Raw genomic sequence first — 26360 nt, forward strand, 5'->3', positions numbered from 1 at the left:
GATATAAATCAAATAATAAACAAATAAATAAAGTAGGGATAGCCCTAGTTGGCAGCACTCTTATTTGCTCAGTTGCTTCTATCAACTAAATGTAAATGTACTGCCTTCAAGTCAATTCCGACTTATGGCGACCATATGATTAGGGTTTTCATGAGGCTGAGAGGCAGTGACTGGCCGAAGGTCACCCAGTGAGCTTCATGGCTATGTGGGGATTTGAACCCTGGTCTCCCAGGTCGTAGTCCAACACCTTAACCACTACACCACACTGGCTCTCCCTCTATCAACTAAAGCACACTTATTTTTCTTAGTGCTATGCTTACCCTAGAATGATGCTGATCCACCATCCCATCCACATGAGTCACCATCCCATCCATATGAAATATCCCATCCTGTTTTCAATGTACCTTTTACCAAAAAGAAAGATAATGGCATAAATTTTATTAAATACACATTTGCATTTCCTGTGCTTTGTGATATGTAAAAGTTATCCCACTCCCTCTTTTGGATGCCCGGGTTGATAGGAACCACTGATAAGAGTTCACTATGTTACAGTGTCTCCCAACATAACCAAAGGGCCAGGAAGGTACGTGGACAGGTCCTGATGTGCCGTTTTGAAATTACTTTCATAAATGTGAAACAGTGGCCTGATCACATATTATGCTGAGCCACACCATGGCTTAGCATGAACATGTGAGTATGTGGGCTCCCAGGTAGGATATCACAATTACTTCACTCCTCCCTGGTCATTTTGTTGGTGCACTGAGCTAAGGCATGGCTTGACTTAGCATGTTGTTTGAACCTGGGCTCGTGGTTTAGCTCGCTCAAGGGTAACCATGAGCAGTAAAGCAAGAACCATCAGGTTACAGCTTGTGGTTAGTCTGGAGAGAGCTAAATGATGAGCCCAGGTTCGATGCTAAACCAAACTATGGTTTAGCATGGCACAGCTGCAAAACAACTTGAGAAAGAGTAAATCAGCTGCAATCTCCTCTCCAGGAGTTTACGTGTTTGCAATAAGCCATGGTTTGGCTTAGCATGATGTGCAAACCAGGCTGCTGACTAAATATATAGAGATACAAAACAATTAGGCTGCAGTTCTATATCAATTTACCTGGGATTAAGTCCAATTGAAAACAATAGTACTTCTGAGCAGAAATGTATAGGATCGTGCTGTGAATCTACCTCCTGGTTTGTGTTAATGCCTGCCTGCCTGCCTATCTGTCTGTCTATCTATAGATGAAATAATTTCTCATTGTGCAAAGATCCATACATCAATTCGTATCTCAAACTGTGTGTCATGAAAGCCAGTTGCAAAACACCCATTTAAGTTGATGGTTCAGGACTGAATAGAGCTGTTTCATACTAGGAAAATTCCTTCATGATATACTCCTGTTATTTACTCAGTTGCTTCTATCAGCTAAAGGTCCATGCATAGATTCACTAGACTTGATCTTTCCTAAGGCCCCCTCCACAGGCTACTTGAAGCTGCTTTTTAAGATGTTTTAAAATATTTTTTTAATAGATGTTTTTAAGATATTTTATTTTTAAAATGTTTTTAAGGTGTTTTGTTTTTGAGATGTTTAAGATGTTTTTAAGGTGTTTTGTCCTTGGTTTACTGCCTGAATTCCTTCTGGGAGGAAGGGTGGGATAGAAGTTTAATTACTACTACTACTACTACTACTATTTAGATGAAGAAATTCTGCATTAAATAATTCTCTCTGAGTCTAAATTATAGAATGATATTTTTGACGAGGTGCGCCTGGTGCCAACACTGTTATGTTTTCGGCACCAGGTCAAGACTTTCCTCTTCTCCCAGGCATTTTAGCATGTGTTTGAAATTGTTTTTATATTGTTTTAAATTTTAAAATTGTGTTTTAAATTGTTTTTAAAATATGTGTTTTAAATTGTATATTTGTTTTAATGTTTTTGATTGCTGTAAACTGCCCAGAGAGCTTCGGCTATGGGGCGGTATACAAATGCAATAAATAAATAAATAAATAAATAAATAAACTTTGATGTAATAAAAAGGATTTGCAGAGGAATTATAATAAAACCCTACATTATTTGTAGCCTCACATCCTATGTGTCCAGTAAAATGGGCCATATATAACAAAACATCAAGAGATGGTTTGTGAGATTTTTAGTTTACTAATCTTTTAAGTGGACTAGCTATAGAGAGCAATGCACAGATTATAATTCTACCTACTATATGTATAACAAAAACAACACAGAAACCTCACATAAGAGTGTATTCTACTTCTGAAGCCAACTCTGCCAAACTGTTGTTGTATGTAAGAAAATAATGCTCTCTCAGCAAAGCTCTTCCTTATTCTCTATCTTCATTCCAAATCTTTCATGTCCACTAACCTATTTTGGAAAGGCTGCTGGGAAGAAAAAAAAAGCCTTCTACTATTTAATTCCTCCAAGATCCAAACTATACATCATCACTGAGTAGAATTAGAAGCAAACATTTAGTTAAGCTTGCAACTGACTGACTTAAAAGGAATGCCAAGCTGCAAACTGCCAGGGTGAACAGAAAACATGAGGCAAGCTATTGAGAAAGGTTAAACTGAGGTCCAGACAGCCAAAGTGCTGGTCAACTCATCTTGCCATTAGGTGATTAATAGTTGTTTATTTTTAGGGCTTCAACTAACAGGCCATCCTAGGGCCAGTGCAAGATGATATCTGAATAATCTCTGACTTCCTTATGCCAGCAGAAACCTTTTCTTTTTGCAGCTGTTGATCTGGCTGCAGTCCTTGCCAGAGTGGTGAGATGTGCCAAAGACAAAATCTCTCCCATTACGTGTCATATTGAGATGTCACACATCCAAAAGGTGATTAGGTAGTTAGACCTTAAATAATTAATTCCTCACTGAGAGCTAAGACCAAAATGGTTTTTGCTATAAGCTCCCTTTCCTGAGGTCAACTCTTCCTTTAGCCAGAGCAAGTATTCCACCTGCAGGTCCTTCACAACTGATCTTAGAGACAGGGTACAACAGGCTATAATGACACCTTTCTCTTCCCCCTACAACTCCTTACATCAAGGTTTTATAAGTATAGCTATTGACATTAGGCAGGCACCCCTGGTATATTATTTTAGGTGTTTGCTCTCTAATTTAATTTCAACAAGCCTACCCAGACATGTACATTAGATATCTATATTCAATTAAAATGTTTTACAGATTTTATCTGTATTTTAATTGATAAAAACCAGTTTTGTGGATTTTAGCTGTTTTTTATCTGTAATTTTACAGAGCACACTGCTTAGAGAGCTCTTTGATTATAGACTTTATGAAGTCTTTCTATATAAATAAATAAGAGTTCACTAGAAAAAAAGATGCCTTGCATTATTTTCAAAGTAGAAGATAACAACACAAAATGCTAATTTATTGTGAAACAGGATAAACAAAGAATTTACTATCAGTAGTGGATAACATGGTGGCGCTGGGCTACTTACCTGACTTCCCTCTGGCTAAGTCACTTGCACACCGGAATGGAGATGGGGAGGAGGAGGCAAGGTTGGTGAGATGCAAATATGACCCAATCTGGTGCTTCTGCAGCTGCATGTGCACTGTGCTGACCTCACTGACACCTCACCCCTCCCCACCCTTGTATTCAGCAGCAACTCAGCTGCAGGGAGGTCAGGTAAGAGGTGCAGCCCTACCAACAATACTGCTTATTACTGAATTGTAGCAAACCCCAATAAAGATTACTCTAGCATTCTCTGACAGTCAGAAGATTCAAGAGCTAGCCAATGAGATAGAGTGGGGGTAGGGGCTGTAGCCTTCCATATGCTGTTGGACTTCCAACAGCTCCAACCAGCATGACCAGTGGTCAAGGATTATAGGATTAGATTTGTAGTCTAACAACATTTGGAGGCCACAGGTTCCCCATCCTTGACATAGAGGCTTTCATTGGAAAAACTCAGTATGAAATCCATCCATTTCAGTAGCATTAGGTATTACTCTCATGCTACAACTCATGTGCCTGGATCATACTTGCATTTCAAACTAGTGAACTTGGCAAAGCAAAACCTTTCTTTGTCCTTAAACTGTCCTATGTAAAAACTAAGTGGCAAAGTAACAAAGTCTTACCTTGAAACTTCACATGGTGTATATACTGTAGATAAACAGGACTTTCATTTCTAAATCTATCACTCACCTGCTCAACTTTTACATATACATTTTTAAAGCATATTTTAAAAGCATACCTAATAGATTAAGCATTATTTTTAACTAAGTTCAAAGGGAAGAAAAAAACCTGCAGCTGTGCTTGTGCTACTTGATTTCACTATGGCAACAGGAGAAAAATGATAAATTCAAAAGATTAAAAGAGCTATAATTCCAGTTGAAGGAGTAGAACTACAATTCATTTGTAATTCCAGGTAATTTACACCACCTTTGAACGATTAGTTCGTTTTAAGAATGTTAGCTTCTAAAGATGAAACCTCATAAGATATTAAAAAGTAGATGAAGTTTCTGTTTGATTAGGCATTGTTTTCTCTTTAGTGTATTTATTTGTTCTGGTTTAACACACACGTTTTTGTGTGCAAATTTATGGAAATATTGCTATATAGAGGACTTTGCTTTTAAATACCAGTCTTACTAAAATACTTGTACTTAGAAGATTTGATAATCCAGGGACATTGGATTTTTGGATGTTTTCTTGATCACATACAATGAAGCCACTAAAACTTTTCATGGGATCATACAATTCTCAGGTACCACTGCTTTTGCATTTTATCACTCATGGAGAAATTAGCTCTATCTCAATGTAGGCCACACAGAATTCTGTATTAAACCTAGAAATAGAATGACAAAGTCTAAATGGTAGGATTTATTTATTTATATCTTGCCCGTTAAGGGAGGCAAACAAGCTCTAAGAAGTAACAAACAAAATCCAATGCTAAAAATAACAAAATGTTAAATAAAACAACTAACCTAAACCACTAACTTAGTATCAGTTAAAACAACAAAAGAACTAAACCAAAAACTGACCCAAGACACATTAGAAGAAACTCAGCAAAAATAGCCCAGCAGAACTTAATAAAATAGCCAGAGAAGAATTCTAACCTAGCCTTCTGGTAACGCTGCTTTTCTACGTACAACAACTTTTTTTTTGTATGGAGGAGCATATTTTACTTCATTTATTTGGGCACAATCCACTCCCATAACAGGTGCAGCTGTCCTCATGAACAGAATTCCCATATACACAATAAAGCCCCATTGACTATCCTGCTGCCCCACACATCTAAGTAACACAACAGGCTATTATGTGGAATTGGAAGTCTGCATGTGCCTCTTATATCCCCATCCAGCCTCCCCCTGCACAATCCAACTAATTTGTGTTGTGAAGTAAAACAAAAAAGAATACATTTTATGTACTAATGATTTTAGGATTAAAAAAATATGGGAGAGGAATTCTTCAAAGTGCTGTTTCTGTTATACAGTTTGATAAAAACTGTATGTCTACAGCAACTTTCTATTCTTATAGACAAAACAAGTGGTCAAGCACACTTATTTTTCTTAGTGCTATGCTTACCCTAGATGCTAATCCACCATCCCATCCACATGAATCACCATCCCATCCATATGAAATATCCCATCCTCAGTTTTCAATGTGCCTTTTACCAAAAAGGAAAGATAATGGCATAAATTTTATTAAATACACTTTGTGCTTTGTGTTCCACTGAGACAGCTCCAGTGGCCAGAGTGGTTTAACAGTTAGCCACTCTGATTGAAGGTCTGTGAGGAGAACAGAGAGTCTCCTAACAACTCTCAGCACCCTTCACTAACTACAATTCCCGAGGTTCTTTGAGAGAAGCCATGACTGTCCAAAGTGAACTAAAGGCCTGGTGTGGATGTGGCAAGTGACAGCTTTCCTTAAAATTTGGGTGAGACGATACATGCACCTGCTGTAGAATAAAAAAGTGAGGGAAACGCTGAAAAGCAATGATACTGTTCACAATGTTTTCCTTTTGGAAAGGGTCTTCCCTTCTACCCAGGGCCCATCCACCGAATCTCCTCCCCTCACCCTCCTCCTTCCTTCCCTGTCCCTCCCCGGGTCAGTATTGGACTACGGCCTGGAGACCAGGATTTGAATCCCCACATAGCCATGAAGCTCACTGCGTGACCTTGGGCCAATCACTACCTCTCAGCCTCAGGCACATGTTACCAAATTCTTCCAAACTACACAACAAGTGGATTGGACTGTGAAAGACCAACCCAAATTGTCTTTGCATTTTGACAAATTTGTAGGGCAGTCCAATAACTCAGAGAGGAGGTCAGGTTTCCTGCTCCCCTGGTGCATTCACTATAGCTGCCCAATTTCCCTGCTTTTAAAAGTTTGATAGAAATATCTGTGGGCTATAGGTACGTTCTTAAACCCCAATGTTTTTTGTCTATTAGTAAATCCATGCATCACCTCAAATTGAAATCAATGTGTCACAAAAGTCAGTGGCAAAACATCCATTTAAGTTAATGGTTCAGGACTGAACACAGCTATTTATAAAAGAGCTGTTTCATACTAGGAAAATTCTTTCATGATATAGTGCTGTGGTCTGGCCAACTGTTATGAGGACAGCAACTGTCATTAAATAAACTAATCCTTATGTTAATAGGTTAAGTGTTTGGCTATGCAGTTGATAAATGTGAAGCTAATATAATCAGTGGCAGTAAGAAACCATACAATTGGCTGCTAGCAGAGCTAATCAGAGCTTCTAGTTTTCACAAGGGTAAAATTTCAGAAAGATGTCAACTCTAGGCCTTTTGACCTAGATGAGACCTTGTACATGCCAGCTTTGTGTTCTGGTAAACAGACTGGAACTTTGAGTGCAAATCAATAACATGTGCCCTTCGCTAATAAAACACATGGGTTTAAAATTAAAATGCAATGTGATCGAGTGCTTCAGGATATTTTAACAGTTAAAAGAGAACATGGCCAGATAAAATGCTTAGGTCACAACTTTTATGTCCCCCCTCTCTTCCCTGCTTAAAAACCTGGACAAATTCAATTGTATTGTATTTCTTTAAAATTTGCTGGAAAAACAGAAAGTTCCGTTAATTATTTCATGGTTGATTGATCTAGAGGAAATGAGGATGTTGTGTGTTTCTCTACAACATATGCCACTTATTAGATAAATAGGGATTACTACATCCAACCAACAAAAAAGGGGGCAGGGGAATGGCTTGGCAAATACAAAAATGTAATCAAAACAGCAAGACATATAGATAATTAATATTTCTAATATACTACATTTATATTAAGTGTAATGATAGACACATAATTGGAAGAGACTATAGAGGCAATTTATTCTAATACTGTACATGCGCGCACACACACACACTTTACATCTACACTCTCACACACACATAATTAAGTTGATAAATTCATAAATTTTACATTGTTTTCTTAGGTCTCCACTAGTTTATTATAAAATATATGAGCACACATAGAAAGAATAGAATAAGGGAGTATATTCTGGCTTGGATCTAAACAGCTGAGTGAGAAAGGTGAAAATGTGTACTGGGAACTTTTGTGCCGGGGGAAGACTGCAGCACAATGTATCAGGAGTTGCAATACAGTATGAGAAACTTGGTGGATATGGAAGATGTAATTTATATTATATAAATTCTAGTGGGCCTTAAAGAAGTATTATAAAGGGTGTGTGCAAACTCTTGTACAAAAACCTATGCAAAATGCAACTTCTCTGGATTTGGAGTAACTTTTCTCATACTTCTACTTGGTTAGAAACTGCCTTTCCTATTATCAACTGTCTTAATATTGTTGCTAAAACAAGATCAGTACAGCAGATATCTTACTTCTGTTATTTGGGCTGATTGCAGGTGTTGCCACCACTCACCATATGCTCAGAGGCACGTTATTGAATTCTTCCAAGCTACACAGGAAGTGCATTGAACTGTGAAAGACCAACCCAAATTGTGTTTGCATTTTGACAAATTTGTAGGGCAGTACAATATCTCAGAGAGGTCAGATCTCCTGCTCCCCTGGTGCATTTACTATAAATGCCCAATTTCCCCACTTTTAAAAGTTTGATAGAAATACCTGTTGGTTATAGGTACGTTCTCAAACCACAAAGGGTTTTTTTTGCCCATTAGTGAATTTTTCTGTTTTTTAATCTGGAAGGTAACAAATGGGATCCTGGGCAAGTTTGCTGAGAATGGGTTGATCATTTGCATGCTTACTGAGTTCAATGAGATTTACCCTCCTGCAATCATGTTTAGGATAGATGAAGCTGACCATGGGGGGAGCAGGAGGGAGGGCAGTGCAGAGAGAAGGGGAGGAGGGATGGCAGAGGGGAGATGGGGGGATGGGAGCAGGTGGGAGGGGAAGAAGAGGGCAGGTTTGATCATTGGCATGCTTATTGAGTTCAGTGGGATTTACTCATGTGCAATCAAGCTTAGAAACTGAGTGAAACTGACCATGGGGAAGGAGGAGAAGGGGGAGGGAGGAATAGCTGGAGTGGCAGAGGAGGAGGAAGAGGGAAGGAGGTAGGAAGAGGGAAGGGGAGGGAAAGGCAGGTTTGATCATTTGCATGCTTATAGAGTTTAATGGGATTTACTACCATGCAGTCATGCTTAAGATAGGTGTAACTGAGCATAGGGGAGGAGGAGAAAGGCCAGGGAGGGACGGCTAGGGAGAGGAAAAGGGAGGAGGAAAGGAGAGGAGGAGGAGGAAGGGAGAGAGGGAAAGGAGGGGGAGGGCAGGAGTGAGGGGATAGGAGTGAGGAGGAGGGCAGGAGTGAGGGGATAGGAGTGAGGAGGAGGGCAGGTTTGATCATTTGCATGCTTACTGAGTTAAATGGGATTTACTCCTGTGCAAATGCTTAGGATAGGTGAAACTGATGTGGGAGAGGGGCAGGGTGGGGGCAGGGTAGGGGGAGAGGAGGAGGAGGAGGGGAGAGGAGGAAATTGGGTGGGTGGGTCCTGAGCAGAGGGAAAGCCCCTTCCTTTCCTTTCCAAAAGGAAAACATTGTTAATAGTATCATTATTTTTCAGGGTTTCCCTCGCCTTTTTATTCTACAGCAGAGACAGATCATCTTTCATCCAAATTTAAACCAAAGCTGTCATAGCTTCCCCCAAAGGATCCTGGGAAGTGTAATTTGTTTAGGGTGCTGAGGGTTGCTGGGAGATACCCTATTTCCCTCACAGAGCTACAGTTCTCAGAATTCTCTGGAAAGGGGCTGACTGTTAAACCACTCTAGCTACTGGAGCTCTGTCAGGGGAATAGTGTAGCAGCAGCAGGATGGGGGGAGGAGGAAAGCGGCTGTGATCTCCTCTCTGGGAGTCTCTTGTTTTACATTTTGAACTCTGGATTCCCTCTGAGTGTTTTGTGTATCGTCATGAAAACTTAGAGGGTTGTTAAGCAAGTGTTTATGAGTTCAGGCCTATGTATTTTGTAAGATTTTGTTTTTTGAAGTGAGCTTATCAGAAGCAGCAGAATGGCATGGGGAGTATTTTCAATTTAACATAGCGGAATGTGAAAAATCCATGCTGGAAATAGACTAAATAAATAAACAAAATGATATAAAAATGTTCTGTGTAAACCTTCCTCCACCCTGATGTGTCCATGTCTTTCAGGAAGTAACATTCATAAACCGCTCGAATAATACATTTTTCATGGTAGTGCCAGTCATGGAATATGATTCCATAAGAGTCCATAATTTTAGACAGCAAGTTAAAACAGCATTGCTTCCTCAGCCTCTAATGGGTAATTTTATGTCAATTTTAAGTGATTTTATTGATGTTTCATTTAATTATTGTTTTCTTATTTGTACTTTAAACTTTAGAGATAGTATGCACATTGGGCGGGCACAATCTATAGAAAAGAGATATATAATAGTGTAGAATTTGATATATAAATAACCCTGTATTGACTTAATTTTTAGAAAAAACATATCTGACCACCAGATGCCTCAGATAAAGAATACAGAATGGACAGATAAAGAATACAGAATGGACATGCCCATAATAAAAACCTAAGTACAGCCTGCTACATTAGGCCTATGGCCCCACTAGTCCAGCATCTTGCTCTCACCGTGGCCAACCAGTTGCCCATGGGAAGCCCGCAAGCAGGACTTAAGTGCAAGAGCACTCTCTCCTCCTGCGATTTCCAGCAACTGGTATTGGGAAGCATATCATCTCAGACTACGGAGGCATATCATAGCCATCATGGCTAGTAGCCACTGATAGCTTTATCTTCCATGAATTTGTCTGATCCTCTTTTAAAGCCATCTAAGTTGATGGCCGTCACTATCACCTCCCTCTTGCGTGGGTGGATGGTGCCATTTGGCTTCATTTATTTATTTTGTTACATTTATATCCCACTTTTCTTTCATCAAGAAACCCAAGGCAGCATACATGTGGTTCCCAGTTGGTCTCCCATCCAGGCATTGACCTGGAGGTGGTGCTCTCATGTGCCTTCAGACCATACCCTGGTTGATAAATAAGAATCAACAGTCAGTGAATGAGTTTGGTATTAATATATAGGATAAATACATAAGCAAATATATATAGTTGCTGATTACTTTGGGAAAGGATTCACTAAATCTATGGAAAAAGATAAAATGAAAATACAAGTCAAAACATACAGCACTACACAAAGGACTGATATATTATATTACTTCGTATTCATCAATAAGTGAATTAAAAGAATAGATAAAACAATAATTAAGGGGAAATAAGAGAAAAATTAAGATTCTGGAAATCTCAGAATACAAACACTTCAGATTTATTTAATTTTCCATTTTTTCAGCAAAACAGTAAACTAAAATGCAAGTTACCTTTGTGTTGTAATTAGTCACATGATTGTAAGCACAGATATAAAACCCATAAAAACTGGAATATATTTCACGAAAAAAGCATCAGGAATTGAGCCTTATAGTTAATTTTTAAACATCCTAGCAAAGAACAGAAGCAAAAAGAATGTTTTTAAATAAAACATGAAGTAGAAATGTTTCAACAAAAATGTTGTAGTCCGCCATTCTAACCAGTACGCGTTAACACCTCTGGCTTGTTATGGATGCTATTCAAAGGATTACTATCTAGATTTTTGTTTATTTTTCAGGATATTGGGGGTCTGAAAACCACGCTGTCTTACACTTCTGTTACTCTGTAACCTTAACTATTATTCCCACTGTGTAAAAGCAAAGCACAAATTTAAGGTGACAAAGCACCAGTTGGTGGATGTGAAGTACACTACGAAAGCAGAAACCTCTAAAAGCTGCATAGCCATTATGAAATAACTGACCTATATGAAACTGCTACCATGGTTCACAAATTTATTGTCAGGTTCCAGCCGCTAGCTGTTCTCTGATTGTTCTAAATACTTGACAAACTGAAGCCTTTTCACTTTCAGTTGAAATTGCCTCATCTCCCTGTCAGAGCGCCATGGGGGACTCCATTACTTTTCCGACTTCTTTCCCCTACTGACAAGTCATTTAGCTGGCTTCTTGTTGTGAAGGCTGTCCATGTCAAATTAGCCAGGGCCCCTATTGTCCTTATTACCACTCGAAAAGCCATCATGAGTAATGCTACGGGGTCCCTCAGTTGTCATCATTTGTCAGAAAGAAAGGGAGTGTGGTTACATATAGTTGACAGGTAATTTCAGTGTCTACAATTACCCCAATTAGTCTTGTCATAAACAATTCGATAAATGCACACCAATACAAACAGATAAACACACCAAGGTCTCTCGCTATTAATGTTGTATAATGAGTAAATCAGTGATATAATGCTATATTTTATTTATTTCTTTAAACTATCCTCAGCTGTACGCTGGCAGTTGCTACCTGGTCAGCACAAATTGTACTATCTACTTTCATTAGCTCATCACTACCAGAAAATATGAAAGGCTGTGACAAAATTCATTTGGAGAGGAAAAAAAGGAGCAGATTGCCTAAAGCAGGTGTTATAATCAAGATAAAACAAAGGTCTTCAGTTCAATGCTGCAATGCCTTTAGAAGAGATTATGTTAAAAAAAGAAAAAACAAAAAGTGCTCAAGAAAGAGAGGAAAAATACATTCCTTTTGAAATTAGAAGCACCTGATTTTTTAGCTCAGTTGGTGGTGTGACACATATTTAACCACATATATTAAAGGCTGATACTGAGAACCAATTATTTCACTCGTGGTATTAGTCCTACATTCTTCAGATATATAATCTAAAAATGTAGGGAATTCTTCCCCCTCCAAACACCCAAATACATCATTCTTCAACAAACCTGATAATTTTTGAATTTAGAACTATTTGGCTACAAGTTTAATAAGTTCACTATAGCTGATAGTGAGTGATGTTATGATTTTACTAACCAAACACTGTCAGTACCAATTTTTGTTTCATAGTATAGTACGTATCTGTTTTAACACAGTATACCACAATGCTGCAGCACTGAACTAAGGATTGTTAAGCTTATTCCTGTGCACTGCACAAAAACTGTCCAAATCTCAACATCCCTTGAGTCTGCTGCACCCTGTCTATTTGCTGACCGCAGACTTAAGTGACGGGTGGAGAACCCAACAGAAGCACGTTGTTGTAGGAAATTGCTTTTGGCAACTATTTGTTCAAGCTCAAGATTTTTAAAAAAAACCAACACTAAGAACCCAACAGAAAACAGGACAGGTCTCCCTAATGAGTAATCTATTTTAGCACAGTCTTGTCTAGGCATGACAGTTTACTGAGAGGCTTGAAAAACTCGTAATTACCAGTGTTACAGGGCAATTAATGTATATTACACTGCACTACTCATGGCAGCAACTGTCATTTTCTCAATAAAAATGAGTACTCTTCAGCTAAAGGTGACATTAATTGGGACTTTAATGACTATGCAGAGGAGCTGAAGCCAAATATGAACAAAACAGCGATTCAATGAGCAACTTCAGAAACGAGAAAATTGTACTAAAATGAGATTAATTGCTGTTTAGAAAAAGGAAAGAACCTAAAAAGCTATTAAATTGCAGGGTTTGGGTGCCCGGGTGATGGTTGTGATGTTAATCTTGCATTCTCACAGCAGGCAAATATTCACTAAATTCAGAGCCTTTTGACAGCAGGAAAAATCATGTATGCTTAACTTCAATCCATCAAAAATATATTTCAGCTTTTATCAGTGTTCTAAATACTTCTGCAATTTCAAAAATTACTGCTCCATTCCTTGGCTGTCATCATGCAAATGTGAACACTGTCAATATTGCTGTGAAAAATTCCTCGGCTTCAAAAGGCTTACTTTGGTGATAAAGAAAGAAAAATGTGAAGATTAGAATTGCAAAACACACTACTAATATAACAGAAAGCAAACAATAAGAATGTAGTATTTAAATTGTGGAAACTGCTAAAAGAAAATGATGGGGTGTTTGTGTATGTGTGTAAAAGTCAAAGAAAAATAATTTTTGAATATCTTTCACAGTCTATACATTTATATAGTTAATTACTTACAAATAATCAGGACATAATTTTGCAGCTCAACATCATCAGGTGATACAATTATTAAAACAGTTCTATGGTTTCTAAAAACCTTTATCCTTAATACTTGAAGCAATTATATAAATGCTTTTCTTCATAGCTCTTTCAACTGTCATGATGACTGTATACATAAAACATCACATTTAAACTCTGACATGTAATCTGACTTCCTTTGAAGTTTTGTCTTCAGAAACTAGAAATTTTAAAACAGAAAATTAGTTTAGCAATTGAGGGTAATGTATGGATTCTTTACATGTGTTTTCATGCATACTCTGAAATAGCTGCAGTATTTAATAGAAAAACACTGACATGATATTTCACAATTTCCTTTTCTATAACAAATTGTTTGTTCTGCATTTTTATAATTAAACACCTATCTTATCTACAGAGTCTAAACCTAAGGGCATTCACAGTTATACTTCTGGCCATATCAAAGAAATTTATCCAATAAATGACATAGTAAAGGAGTATCTAAAAAAGGTAAATACACACATGCTCTTATAAGATGCTTTTCATTAGTAAGTTTACTATTATTAACTATTTCACCGCACATGTATGCAAAGTCGAATAGGACGATGGTGAATTCCTAAATAATATGTTTATACAATATCATAGATTCTGTAACAACCTAAATAAGGCCACGATTCCTAAAATCTCTTTTTTGAGATGCACCTGTCACATATTTAATCAAGTTGTAGTTTTAAAATGTTTTCTTACAGTTTCACGCCTAAAGAAAAGAAAAGTACTGAATTGTAAGAAAGCAAGACACTCCATATATTAAGGCCATGGCTCATTTTTGGATTTTAAATGTAATGTCTGAGCATGTATGGTATGTTACTATGATGTTCTTCTTGCTAGATGAGCCTGATACACTGAAATGGTGAGTTTATGTGGCAAAATGCACATCCCTGCAGTGACTAAAAAGGTTCAAAATTCAGAGGCTTGATTAAATTTTTGTGGACACTGTTCTCAAGTTTAGTAATTCCATCTAGTCCTTCTGTGCACTGACACAATCCCTGTCCAATTTTTCTCTGCATGTGGATTCTACTTTTGGAGAAAGGGGCAGTGGGACTGTACTGCTGGCCCCACTCCCAATATTATGCATGGGACACCCCCCTCTCCCTAGATGTCCATGTGTTGGCACAGACACCTGCACAAGAACACCCATGTGATCAGGGGTTCCAATCATGTAGATGCCTAAGTATGAGCAGACACTCACATGTAGACTTTCCCAATGCAGAGTGTGTTCAGGGGCCAGTGCCATGCATAATGTCAGGGCTGGGGTCAGCAGCACAGTTCTGCTGCTTCCTCCTCCACGTGTAGAAGCTACATGTAGAGAAGGAATGAACCTTATATTTGCTTTTCTTCCTTCACCCTTATTTTTCTTTTGGCAAGCTTTGTTTCATTTCATCATTGATATTAACAAATCACATTCAGGTGATCCAGAATTCTGCTCACTCTGGAGAAACAGGGCAGGAGGGCAATACTTGTCGATTCCTCTTTCCTTCTGTGCCTTCTAAAAAGTTGCTCCAGTGGATATCCTCCCTCCCCAATAAATTAGTTTACTGAAACTGAGAAAACTTGAGATGGAAATCAGGTATTTTGTGCATGACAGAACTGTAAGCTCAGTTCAGGTACTAAGAAAAAAATCCTGGGCTAAACACATGCGTTCAGAAGCACTTAATTTTGACAGTATAATCTTATGTTTGTCTACTCAGAAGTAAGTCTAATCAAGTTCAGTGGGGCTTACTCCTAGGAAAGAGAGATATAAGACTGCAGCCTAAGTGTGTGTCCGCTTCCTTGAGCCACTATGTCAAGCCATTTATTCTGGTTGGTGGAACGTGAGGTTTTAGTAAAATACCAAGTAGATCCCGTATGTCTGAAATCCTAGTCTAGGCTATTTGCTATTGCTTTGTAACAGAACTATTTTTTGAATGCTATCTTGAAGGGGAAAACAGACAACCACTTGCTGGATGATCACCACTTAAATGTACCTCATGGGCTGGTCCTAATCACAAGGTCTGTAGGCTATAGCCAAGCGTATTTATTTTATTTATATAAAAATTCTCATAGACTTTCTAGTACCCATGCACCAATTAGGTGCATAAAACATATTAAAATACAACATATAACAGCAAAAATACATAAAATACACAACAAATACAATAACACAAAATTAAACTCCATTTAAAGGCAGCAACAGCAGTGATCACAAGAAAAATTATCTTAGCAGGCAAATGCTTGCTAGAATAAAAATGTTTTTACTATTTTCATTTACCAATGAAAGAAAGCCAGAAATAGGGCCATCCATGCTTTGTGGGCCAAGCTATTCCACAATATTGGTGCAGCCACTGAAAAAACCCAAGGCTAGCTGTGGGGAAGAGGGAACATGACAAAGAAAAAGTCTTGTGTAGAGCAGGAGTTGGACTATGCTGATGGTCCCACTCCCAGGAGTGAGGAACCTTTGGCCCTCCAGATGAACATCTTTCCATTCCCATCTTTCCTGGCCATTGTCCATACTTTCTAGGGCTGATAGGAGTTGTAGTTCAGTAACATCTGGAGGGCCAAAGGCTCACCACTCCTGATGGAAAGCCAAGCTTTTCTGCTGCCATGTGTCTAGCTTCCTCTAGTTGGTCTCGACCCTTTTCAGCTCACCTGGCTATATGACCAAATGCCTATAGATGACTGTCTTCCCATGTGGTTAGATGAGATGTTCCTTGCAGGCAATTGCAGTTAAGCAGTAGCTGGTTTTCACTTCAACGGAATTCTTGCAAGTATTGATAATGAGACACTACAGGTGCGTAGAATCACTATAAATGATATTTAAAACTATACTACTTAATCATTAGCTCTAGTACTATGACAACATCCAGAGTACTTCACATGCTAAGATTCCATATACACAGACCAATGTCCATGTGAGGGAAAAGTCCACACACGTAGCAAATGCCTGTAGTCAAATTTATTTATTTATTACTACATTTATATCCCACCTTTCCTCCAAGGTGCTCAAGGAAGCATATAAATATGATTCTCCCCCTCCTGATTTTATTCTTATAACAACCCTGTGATATAGGTTAGGTTGAGAGACAGTTACTGGTCCAAGATTACCCAATGAGCATAATGGCAAAGAGAGGATTTGAACCCTGGTCTCCCAGGTCCCAGTCTGACATTCTAGCCACTACTGATGATATCAAATTGTTCAGGGTGGTTAAAATAAAAAGGGAATGAAAGGAACTCCAAAATGATATTTCCAAACTGGGTGAATGGGCATAAAATGGCAAATGCGATTCCGTGTAAGGAAGTGTAAAGTGATGTACACTGGGGCAAAAAATCCTAACTTCAGATATATGCTAATAATGTCTGAAGTGGTGGTGACTGACCAGGAAAAACATCTTGGAGCTGTTCTGGGCAGCTCAATAAAAATGTTGTCCCAGAGTATAAAGGTAAAGGTGTCCCTGCACTTACAGTGTGAGTCATTTATGACAGGGTGACGTCTTGCGACGTTTACTAGGCAGACCATATATATGGGGTGGGATTGCCAGTTCCTTCCCTGGCCTTTCTTTACCCCCCAGCATATGCCGGGTACTCATTTTACCGACCACAAATGGATGGAGGGCTGAGTGGACCCAGAGTATGGCAGCTGCAAAAAAAGATGAATTCCACAAAAGGGACTGAAAATAAAACTGCCAATACCATAATGCTATTACACAAATCTGTGATGCAACCACATTTGAAATACTGTGATTTGGACTGGAGCTACTTCCCTATGAGGAAAGGTCACAATATTTGGGAATTTTTAATTTAGAAAAAATATGAGTAATGAGGGGGAACATGATAGAAGGGCATAAATTTATGCACAGTGTGAAGAAAGTGGATAGGGAAAAGTTTTTCTTCCTCTGATATAATACTAGAACCCAGAAATTGAATGTTGGAAGATTCAGGACAGACAAAAGTAAGTACTTTTTCACACAGCAAGGAAGCATTAATCTCTTCTAGGATTGTGGTCCTGATTCAACCTCCCTCAAGACATAGGGAGATCTGAACACAATTCTGCTATATTGTAGCAGATCGGTCCTAAGAGTGTAGTTTTGCAGTCTAAATATTGTAGCATCACACAAATCTAAAGAGAATAAGCAAGTTAAAAGAACGACTGTTAAAATTATCCTGTGAATCAACTCACCTGCCCTGTTCTCTAAATATGCACTTTCCCTGGAAATACCTTGTTTCTTGCCAGTTTTCTAACATAAATACAATGGCACTAATCCAGAGAGAAATCCCCATTACAAGCACACAAAAGGTAATCCCTACAAAAGCCCTGCTTTAGGGGCAAATTGTGTGCATACCCTTCTCTGGATTAGGACCAAAAATTTTTTGAATTGCAGCAATAGCTGGTTCTGATTGCCTTGCCATGACTGTTTAAAATATGATTAAGAAAAAGCTGAAAAGACAGACCAAAAAAGTCCAACAAATAAAATATCTTTAAATATTAGGAAGAAAAGTTTTGTGATTAGGATAAGCATTGGGAATTAGAATAAGTTACTGTGTTAGCAACAATTCCCACTGTGTTCAGTGAGGCTTACTTCCAGGAAAGTATGCATAGGATTACAGGCCAAGGGAGACATTAGTAGACTATCAGCAATTGGAAGATTTTTGAAAATTTTGTTTTAACGTTTTCTTTTTTTGAAGTAATTAATAATTCTTTCTTAGTGGAGGAAGATTGACTTGTTAATTAATGGTTTAACTCTAACAATTTTCACAAGCAGTTATTTGTTCAGTGTTTTTTCTCCAGTTTTGTATTCACCATCATTAATAAATTAGCAGTTTTTATTTTTAAAAAAACAAAACCCATGCAGGCTGTATTTCTAACCACACTTATCAGGAAGTATGTCTCAATGTGATCAGGGTAACAGCATGCAAACTGCTTGTTTCCACCTTGCTTCAAACAATAGTTTAGCTCCTAAAACTAGTATATTTTTAGGATCCAGTGTTCTGAAGTGGAGTATACTGATACTGTGAAAAGAGTTTAAATATTTCTTCTTCCAGGAAACACATTATACAGCTTGGAACAAATTGCTCTCTCTCTCAGCGTAATTCACATCACAAGTTTGTTGTGAAATGAAATGGGACAATTTATAAAATTGCACTGAAGTTAATCAAGGTATGGTTGAAGGCAGCTGAGGCAACCACCTTGCTGAGGCAAATCAGGTCTGGTCAGTGTGTGGACGGAAGATATCCTGGAAAACGTGTGTGACACCTTAAGTTCCATGATGGAAGAAAGGTGGGAATATTAATGTATGGAAGCAATATAAGAGAACTGTAATAAAATAAAATAAAATAAATCATAAGGACTATATTAATTAGAGACACTTTGTGTGGACTGGTGGAACAAATGAAATGAAAAAAAAGAAAGGGTTAAGATTTAAATTATCATGAAATAGCATTAAGCAAATTCTAAAATATAGTATAAGCATGTTCTGACAGAGTTTACAATTTCATAGTCAATGAATAAATCAAACAAAAGGTTATGCAGAAGAATAATTACTTTTTGAAAGATGCATACTATTAAGATGAGCTCACAACTAAAAGGAGTGGCTCTATACAAATCCTGTGGGCTAGATTCAGATTTTGTCTTACATGAACAGAAAAGTTCTTTCCATCCATGGAAGACTTTGATCCAGCAGCTATTCTGCTGGCAGGATGGTGGCGGTGGTGGGGCAGGGATGTAAATTTGTTGCTTTGAAAACTGAAAGGGGAGGGGAAAATGAGCAAAAGTTGCTTCCCCCATTCCTAGCAGCAGGAGTGAAATTTGGATCCAGCCCAAAGTGTGGTGGAGAACTGGAATCATGCTGATTCATCCCATCTAGGGGCCTATGCCTGTAGATCAGACCCAATTTGTGTATCTGTAGACCACAAATGATGAATCCAGGTTCATACTAAGGTGATGGCACTCCATCTTCAGAATGCCCTCCCCAGAAATGCTCATTTGCCACCATCATTTCAGCACCAGGTGATTTTTCCATGCATGTTAATTGCTGTTATGATGTTTTGTTTTCAACTTACTATCCTGGTTTTATGTGGTTTTAACATTCATCTCAGATTTTAATGTTCTGCTGCTTTATATACTTATTTAATGTGAATTATTCTTGTTTATTTTTAAAAATATTAGGAATGAAGGAATATGTAGACTCCTGTATAAACATGAGACAGGTGTGTGACTAAAGAAATGAGAGCAGAAATATTCACTTATTTTGGCAAAATCACTTTGTGAAAACAGTCAGTTCTGCTAGTGATGGACACCTTTTTCAAAGTCAGGTCTTTAGGCAGCTACCATAAGTGGAGCAATATATAAAAACCAGTGCATGCACAACTGTCACAACTTTTATAAGAGTTGCGTATAAAGGTAAAATGAAATAAGAGCCTCCCCTATCTGCTCAAATAATCACAGGTGTTTGTGAAACCACCATTCTAAAGTTAGTGGAGTAAATTGCAAACATATAGTTTATTTTTGTCATCTGGTTTGTCTTAATCATGATCTAAAAATTCATTTATAAGCCTGTTTACAAAATGCTGTGTTTATATCAGTATCATATGCTGCTTGCTTGAAACTGTACACATTAAAATGAAGAACAGAAATCTATGTAATGGTCAAAGACAACCAATAACAAAACCACTAAATTGTAGTTGTCAAACATAATTTACTATGTATATTCCTTCATTTTTTTCCTGATAAAACAAATTATTAAAATTAAAATGATATGGGTGAGTGTTTATGGCTTCCTATTAAAAACCTGACTTACAGCAGTATCCATTTAAGTTTAAGGCAGAATAAAATCATATAGAGATCTCTGTGCGATGGCCTGGTGACTTTATATCCTCTTGTCAAACCTCAGCAGTTTTATTTGTAGTGATACATGCTGAAGAAGGTTGGAGGTTAAAGTTGACAGGAGGGCCAACAGGAAAACCAACCAACTTCTTTCTAAAGATTACAACCTTTAACGTATTAGTGTTTGTTGCCAGTCGCTGCTGACTTTACAAGTGCACATTTTATACACTCTTTAAATTGAACCCCAAATTCTAGAACATATGAATGAAATAAATGCCCTTTACACTTTTATTATAGTCATAGACTTCTAATGTTACTATCACATGTGCTACGTTTGTACTCTGACTGTAGAATAATTGTTACAAAAACAATTTGGCATTGTAACATGATCACATGCAACAAAATCTATTATTCTTCCTTTGATCAATTCATGTTTCAGAAAAGGCTACTAATAAAAGTGAGACTAGAGGAAATATTGATATGAAATGTTATTTTTTTTTGTCTTCAGTCTTGATATTTTTGTTTCACATCAGTACTCAATCCTGCAAGACCTTTTAGGGTTCACAAACTAAGGTGGACCATGATTTTGCAACTACACACTCTGGAGATATAATCACTTGTTTACAAACTTTATACGTCCTGAGTTCCAACATTTTTGCAAGAAACTGTTGTATCCTTGCATCATTGCACCTTTACAGTAAGGAAGAAATTTAGATAGTTTCAAAGTCTTGAGTACTATAAGCCAATTTCTATATCTTAAAAACAAAATACTACAGAAATAAATAAAAAGAAGTATCAGCAAAACAAAATGTAACTTGTAGCATGTTATACAGTTATATGTATCTTGTTGGAATAAAAATATAGTTTATAAAAGTTTAAGTCAAATCAATGAATTTGGGGAAAGGCAGTAGCTCACTAGCAGAGCATCTTCTTTGCATGAAGATGGCCCCAGGTTAAACCTCTGGCATGTCCAGGTAGGGCTGGGAATGTTCTGCCTAAAACATGTGAGAGATGCTGCCAGTCAGTATGGATAATACTGAGCTCGATGGATCAACAGTCTGATTGAGTACAAGGCAGGTTCCTAAGTTCCTGTGTTTTATTCTACAATGTTTTCTAACACACAATCACAATAATTGTTCAACAGTCTTTCACCTACAATTTCATCATTTAGTGTCAGCCAGAAAGCCAACATTTACAGCTCAGTATTGGGCCATTCACAAATCCAAAATATGTACTGATTGTTACCTATGTGACTTTAAGTCACCGTAAGCTGGCACATATCTTGATCTTATTCCAGGGATGGCCAATGTGGCATTCTCCAGAAGTTATTAGTGTAAAACTTCTATCATTCCTGATCATTGCCATACTGGTGTATTGGGAAATTGTGGAAAAGGTATTTTATGGCAAGGACATTAAGATTCCATCACATGTTTTATTTGGGGTTGTCAGGGGGGCCTGAATTCTCCCCTCTAGAGTGATTGCTTATTTGAGGCCCCTGGCTGTTGCATCAGACAGGGGAACCATGAGCTAATTGTGAATAGGGACATAAGAACATAAGAAGAGCCTGCTGGATCAGGCCAGTGGCCCATCTAGTCCAGCATCCTGTTCTCACAGTGGCCAACCAGGTGCCTGGGGGAAGCCTGCAAGCAGGACCTGAGTGCAAGAACATGTTCAGACTTGCTTCTATGGCCAGCCCCCTGCTGCCCTTTGAAACTGTGGGAATAAGATGACTTATTCAACAAGTATGGTCCTACTTAGAGGTCAACTGACTGAGCACCAGCTGTGACCAGCGTGTTGGTCTGCTAACTCACTCACTGCTTGTCAGCTATAAAAGAAGCAAGCAGGATTAATTCATTGATCTTTTAACTTCTTCTCAAGAGGAGTGTAAGACAGGAGGAAACCCAAGGCTCAGATTGCAGTACTGCAGGCAGTGCTGGGTCACCAAGGAGGGTGCACAACTGGGCTTGGGCTATGCTTGAGGGGATATCCTATAGCCACTGAGACCTGGTTTATAAGATGAGTATAAGATCATGCAACATGACTGTGTAACTGTTTCACCATCTGTCAGTTAACCTGTATAATTTCATAGAGGCTTATGATTTTATCTGTTTAGTCTCTGAGTAGACAATGATGGATATTTCTGGCAGCTGTCTGTTAAGCCTGGAAGAAAACTCTGTTTCTTCAATCACAACTGTGTTCATCGTCTATGGATGAGGATCCAGCCCACCACCAAGTCCAGGTGCTGGTCTAGGGTTTGCACAGCCTCTCCCAATTCATATGTTACAGAGAAACAGAGCTGGGTATTGTCAGCATACTGCTGACACCTCACCACAAATCTGATGACCACTCCATGTTACCATAGTGTGTATTTTTGTAAACATAACCTGGTTGGAGAACTGCACTGAAAAACATGGTTAAGATTGCTGTGCATATGGTTCTATGATTCTAATTAACTAGGCATTCAAAATGCAATAAATATTTCAGTGTTTATCATGGAAGAATTTAGTACAACAAAATACAGCTGTCCAGGAATTTTCTGACTAGAAATCTTTTGCATATTAAAGGCATGTATAAGTACCTATAAAACTCAAATATACACAATAACAATATTTCAATCTTATATATATATATATATATCAATCTTCAAGGAGAATCTGTCTTTATAAAATGTGGAAGAAATTTAACTTGCTCAGCTGGATTTTTTCCTGAATATTATTTCCCTAAATATGAAGAAATTAAAATTCAGATGGAAAACCAGACTCTACACAGGTTGACTTCTTGAATGGAGGATTCTAGATGCGTAAACTGAAAAACCAAAATTTTCACCCATGAGAATTAACAGATTTTGAGCTTTGTATATGTAATAAGTCATATATTTTCCAAAAATATATAAGTACTGAAACATGAACATGAAATAAAATGCATGATAATGTCACAGGCATGTCAATTTATTTTGATGAACAGGAATATATTTCTAATGAGAAAATTGGATCAAAGGTAAATGACCTAATGGTACATTAACCCAACAAACTTCACAAAATGAACAGCTGCAATAATCCTATTTTCTGCAATTGCATAAAAAGATGTTAGCACCTTTTTATCTATGGTAATGTCTAGTTGCAATCAGTTATTGGAGAAATATTTATGAGACATATCGCAGTTCCTGGATTAAAACTGAATCCTAGTCTATTTATCCTTCTTACATGTTCTAAAAACATATAAACTAAAGATACAGCTGTGACAACAATACTCTACCAAAAACAATGGAGAACAAATAAAATCTCCAGTATGTGATAGCAGGAAAATAAAATGTTTGAATACTCTGCAGTGATCAAACTGACAAATTACATGCAAATGAAAAAAGGGAAACAAAACTGCTCAGCATTTGTCCATTAGTGACTGGAAGAGGCATATGCTGGTATACTGCATATGTACTACTTCAACAGACTTTATTAAGAAGTTATCATGTAACATGTAAAACTCATAAATATGTATATATGCATTGGGATTACTCCAGTCTACTGTGGGTGCCACACACAGGTGGGGAAAATTCTTCACAGGAAAATTTGAGTTCTATTTTCACCTTCCCCCTCCAGTACTCAGCATGAAAGGATTTTTTGGAAGATGGAATCTTTTGAGTATGCGTGGGGAGAGCCTGAATCACTATATGGATAAAAGGATTTAGAATGTGTGTACTAGCCTCACATTCCCTGTATTTATTTATTTATTTTATTTAAAACATTTATAACCCGCTCTATTTCCGAAGACTCAGAGCGGCGAACAAAGAACAATCATACACAAAGGTTAAAATGAGCAAAAAAAAACAATTTTAAAATAAACATAATCACAGCAGGACCTGTCAAGAATTAAAAGACATCCTAAACATCATTTAAAGTAAATGCTTGATGAAATAGGAACGTCTTGATCTGGTGACGGAATACAACAAGAGAAGGAGATAACCGCACTTCTAACGGTAAGGAGTTCCACAGCCTGGGGGCAATAACAGAAAAGGCCCTAGATCTAGTTCCCATCAGATGAGCTTGGGAAGTTGGGGGGATCATAACAGGAGGATCAACAGAAGACCTCAAGGGTCGGGAAGGTTCATAAAAAGACATACGACCAGACAAATAGAGAGGACCCAAGCCGTGTAAGGCTTTAAAGGTTAAGACCAGCACTTTGAAATGGGCTCGGAAGCAGATCGGCAGCCAGTGTAGTTGTTGTAGAAGAGGAGTTGTATGGGCTCGTAGGCCAGCTCCTGTTAACATTCTAGCTGCCGTTCTCTGAACCAATTTAAGCTTCCGAGCTATTTTCAAAGGCAGTCCCACGTAGAGCGCATTGCAGTAGTCTAACCGGGATGTAACTAAGGCATGTGTTACCTTTGTCAAGTCAGATGTCTCCAGAAACGGGCACAGTTGGTGGACCAGTCTTAACTGGGCAAAAGCGCTCCTGGAGACCTCCGAAACCTGGGCCTCCAGGTTCAAGGCCGAATCCAGAAGCACCCCCAAACTGCGAACCTGAATCTTCAGGGGGAGTGCAACCCCATCCAACATTGGTAAATTCCCTATGTCCAGATCAGTCTTACGACTAACAAGGAGCACTTCTGTTTTGTCTGGATTTAATTTCAGCTTATTCACCTTCATCCAGTCCATCACTGCAACAACTTGGTACACTGTCTCTGTGTGAATCCATGTCATGGGAACAACAGGACTCCATTAAGTCCTATGCAGATCCCATTGTATTTTAATTCATATACATTTTTTAAAAAATTAAATTACAGAAGGCTCAAAGGCTCTAATAAAACCCAACTAGCTAAGTAGTACTCTAATGATGCAGTGGAAGCTACTGAAATGAACGTTTTCTAGATAAATTCCTTGATGTCATTGCATAAATAGGTGCAGCACAATGTAAATATGTATAGCTAAAATATTTTAATATCCCAAGAATCTAGAAGTAGAGTTCCAGTTTTAAAAGACTTAATATTTTTAAAAATATTTTTAAAAATGAATATGCTTTAGAATATACTCCTCAGGAGTATATTTCCCTGACAGCCTGCACTATAGAACTAGTGTGATATAATGGTTAGAGTGTTCAGCTATGACTTGGGAGACCAGGGTTCGAATCCCCACGAAGCCATGAAGCTCACTGGGTGACCTTGGGCCAGTCATTGTCTCTCAGCCTAACCAACCTCAGAGGGTCGTTGTGATGATACAATGGGGAGGGCAGAACCATGTACACCACCTTGAACTCCTTGGAGGAAAGTTGGGATAGAAATGTAATACATAAATAAATATTAATTATTTTGTGCCTCATATTAGCTTAAACATCTGTTCAACTCAGTTTGCTATGCCAATAGAGTAGGGGTCCTAAAATGCTGCAATGGTCTGGTATAACTTTTGGTTGTTTTTCCCCATTATTAAGTACTACAGACTTAAGATGTGCATTTCTATAGTGGTGAAATTTCAAAAGCAAGTATTACATATTTAATAGCTCTACTGATTTGATCGTATCACTACTGAACCTCTGAATCTGAATGACACTGAAAGCACTGCATATAATTATTTCAACACTAATTAATGCAGATGCAGTCGAACATTTGGAACAAGGAAACATGTAACATAAAGCACTAAAGGGTCATCTTTGTTTTTAGTACAAAATATATCTTTGTTTAGCTAAACTCAAACGGATTTAGAAATGCTGTGATAAAAACTAGGCACTGGATATCTATTAAGGATATTCATTTTGATGTCACTAAAAGGTAAATTGAGTCAAAACTGGCAGTATTTTGATTCACATTTAGATTCTCACTTTGGGACTTGGTTGGCTAGGATTTTGGCTCTCTCAAGTGACCTTTTTAATTCTAACAGATGGGGAAAAAAATAAAAGGCATGTTTTCTGACACTTTCCCTTTGTATGCTGGGGAGGAAAAGCACACAAACAAATATCTAAATATGACTTGATAATCTGTTTGGTGATATTCAGTATGATTTCCATTGTTACATATACATAGACTGGCCGCATATGTGTTCCAGTCATGACAAAGAAGCAAAGTTTCTAGATATTCT

The 26360-nt window shown here is 37.9% G+C and overlaps 1 protein-coding gene across 12 annotated transcripts in view; it reads right to left on the bottom strand.

Moving 5' to 3' along the window:
- The window catches only part of CDIN1 (CDAN1 interacting nuclease 1), a 214236-nt gene that overhangs the window by 19981 nt on the left and 167895 nt on the right, over positions 1-26360 (bottom strand). Inside the window, exon 13 of one of the 12 annotated variants that reach the window (XM_061611519.1) lies at positions 10421-10450. The exons of 10 other annotated variants lie outside the window; for them this stretch is intronic. In XM_061611519.1, coding sequence (XP_061467503.1) covers positions 10429-10450 — 22 coding nt within the window. In that variant the 3' untranslated portion in view covers positions 10421-10428. Of the gene's footprint in view, positions 1-10420; positions 10451-13536; positions 13666-26360 lie in introns of those variants that run through there. One more of the 12 variants, XM_061611518.1, reaches the window with a different exon arrangement.

This window comes from Rhineura floridana, chromosome 2, assembly GCF_030035675.1.
Source record: "Rhineura floridana isolate rRhiFlo1 chromosome 2, rRhiFlo1.hap2, whole genome shotgun sequence".
NCBI lineage: Eukaryota > Metazoa > Chordata > Lepidosauria > Squamata > Rhineuridae > Rhineura > Rhineura floridana.